Here is a 2,990-nt window from a genome sequence, read left to right as displayed (position 1 = left end):
TTATTTCACAAATTTTATAATAACGGTAAAGGCTCACTTGTAAAGCATTTAAAATATTTGTAGTAATGTTGTTAGAAAGCTGTTCTGTGTAACTTTTACATGTATGGTCAGTGTACCTGCAGAAGGAGAACAGTATTGTGTTCAACTGATGGCAATAATTATGACAATGGTAATAGGAGTTCTCTAATGGGGTAAACCCCACTCTGGCAAACCCCGCTATAAAGCCATCACATGTAATAATAGCAAAATATAAGCAAGACTCAAAAATAAGTAAAAAAATTCACTAAAATGAAACAATATTATCTCTTCACTGACCAGCATGGCTCAGTTGGCATCATCCCACAGAGCAAAGTATAACCAGTTGATTCCTGGTCTGGGCACATGCCTGGGTTGCAGGTTTGGTCCCCTGGTCAGGGCACATATGAGAGGCAACCAATCAGTGTTCCTCTCTCACATCAGTGTTTCTTTCCCTCTCTCTTTCCCTCCCCCTCTCTCTAAAAACAAACAAACAAATAAACAAACAAAAATTTTAAACAATATTATCTCCTGGCATGAAGATCTGTATAAAATACTGCTATTTGTTTTAGTTTTTCTTTGTGCCAAAGGTGTAGAAATAATGGAGTCTGAGATTTACAGTTATACATATCAGGCTTCCTTTTCTGCTTTCCTGCCCTATTCAGTCCACAAATATTTATGGGAGGGTTACTGAGTTTTTAGTCACTGTTAGGTGCCAAAAATACCGTGCTAAAAATATGTGAATAATGCCTGGAAAAAAATGAAATGCACCACCACCAACAAAAAGCCAAAACCCAGTTTCCATGAATGAAGCAGGTACAACAGCCATATCCTTTGGTGCCAGAACATCTACCCAGTTGAGAGACATAATGAGGTCACATGGGTCAGTCCTCTGAATTTCAGAGCCTTAACCCAAATGCAAGTCCTCAGTAATCAAGAGCATATGTGGTGCAAATATAGACAACGTAGTGCAGATGAAGCATTTTTCTTTTTGGTCTTAAAAGTATTTGGCTAAACTTTGATAAACTTGATGAAAAACTTTTCTAAAAAACTTCACTGTATTTTTAAGTTAGGAGGTCTGAACTTTGGAACATGGAATGATACATGAGAAATTTCCTCTCACAGCTCTAGGCAACCACTAATTTTCTTTCTGTCTCTATGGATTTACCTATTCTGGATATTGCACATAAATGGATTCATACAATACATGGTCTTCTGTTGGCTTTTTTTTTGCTTAGCATAATGTTTTCAAGGTTCATCCATGTTATAGCATGTATCAGTACTTCAATCCTTTTTATTGTAGAATAATATCCCATTGCATTTATATATCATATTTTATTTACCCATTCATCAGTCGATAAACATTTGAGTTATTCTGTTTTGGGGCTGTTATGGAAAATGCTGTTATGACCATTTGTGTACAAGCTTTTGTGTAGTCATACATTTTTATTTCTCCTTGGCAGAATGCCTTGAAGTGAAACTTCTGGGCCTTGAATGTAGAAACATCATGTTTATCATTTGAAGAACTGCCAAATTTCCAATGTTTCATTTTGCATCCCCACCAGCAATGTGGAAAAATTCCGATTTCTCCATATCTTCCCTAGCACTTCATATTGTCTGTCTTCTTCATTACGGCCATCCTGGTGAGTGTGAAATGGCATCTCATTATAGTTTTGCTATGTGTTTCCCTGATGGCTAATAATACTGAGAATTTTTAAAAATATACTCATTCTTTTTTTTAGTGGACAAGTTATTTTTACAGTTTTATTTTTGTGTACACATTTGCTTAACAATCACTGAATTTCTAGGCCAGGCTCAGGTAACTGAAGAACTTTTACAGTAGTTTATATTGTCTAGAACCAAAGTATGCTACAAATCCAGTGAGGAGCAAAATAGGAAATAACATCTTTCTAAAGATAGGCTTAGAAATTCTGATCCAGTGGGTTAAGATGTTTCCTTTCTCTGGTAACAGGGCCGAGGCATACCTGGCAGGGAGGCCACCATTGACAGGTATAGCCGAGAAAACAGGGTACAGACCATCAAAAACAAGTCCCACCAATCCACCTCGTGTTACAGTGCAGGTTTCGCAAATCAAATCACCTGTATTCAATGGTAAACTTATGAAACTCTTATGAAATACTTCTGCTGTCAAATATGGAATCACTGCCATTGGTAAACTAGCAGCTATATGAGCCTGTGTCACATTTAGGACATGCCGATAAAGACTGTTTGCTATTAGGCCACAAAGCAGCGTTAAGTCCAATATATGTTGACCCATGTTCAAGTAGATTCCTTTCTGCTTCTGGAAGTTGATTGATTTTTTCTGTTTATTATATCAATATTTGTTTTTCCTAGACAGTATCAACTGGTTCATGATTTTTCATCTTGAGTCTTATGCTCTCCTCCCAGAAATTGGTGCTTCCTCCAGGCTTCCTAAGCCACCAAAGCTCACCGCAACCTTCACTCAACTTGCCTGGATGCAGCTATCTTTGACTCTATACTTATTCTTTCAATTCTTTTATGTATTGATTTGAGGGAAAGAGAGGGAGAGAGAGAAGGAGAGAAACATTGATTTGTTGTTCCACTTATTTATGCATTCATGTGTTGATTCTTGTGTGTGGCCTGACTGGGATTGAACCCACAACCGTGGCATATTGTGAAGATGCTGCAACTAATTGAACTATCCAGCTAAGAAAATGCTGAAAATTTTTCTGTTCATTTGTACATCTTCTTTGGAGAAATGTCTGTTCAAATTGTTTGCCCATTTTTAAATTGCACTGCTTGCTTTCTAACTCAAACTTTTTCTTTTGAGACAATTTTAGTTTCAAATGCAGTTGTAAGAACTGATAAAGATCTCAGTCTCCCACAAAGGTAGCATCTTGCAAAATTATAGTACAATGTTAAAATCATGATATTGACATTGGCCCTGTCAAGACTGAGAACATTTCCATTCCCACAAGGATTCTTGTTACATT

The 2,990-nt window shown here is 36.9% G+C and overlaps 1 protein-coding gene across 1 annotated transcript; it reads right to left on the bottom strand.

The window, feature by feature from the left end:
* Positions 1–1,849: 1,849 nt before the first annotated feature.
* On the bottom strand, positions 1,850–2,219 carry LOC118993683 (transmembrane protein 126A-like). Its single transcript, XM_037056170.1, has one exon. The coding sequence runs from the start codon at positions 2,183–2,185 to the stop codon at positions 1,850–1,852; it is 336 nt and encodes a 111-aa protein (XP_036912065.1). The 5' UTR covers positions 2,186–2,219.
* Positions 2,220–2,990: the final 771 nt, after the last annotated feature.

This window comes from Sturnira hondurensis, unplaced genomic scaffold (genome assembly GCF_014824575.4).
Source record: "Sturnira hondurensis isolate 20B ecotype Veracruz unplaced genomic scaffold, ASM1482457v3 Scaffold0008860, whole genome shotgun sequence".
Classification (NCBI taxonomy): domain Eukaryota; kingdom Metazoa; phylum Chordata; class Mammalia; order Chiroptera; family Phyllostomidae; genus Sturnira; species Sturnira hondurensis.
Note: the sequence above shows the minus strand (reverse complement) of the source record. Positions and strands in the feature narration are given on the sequence as shown.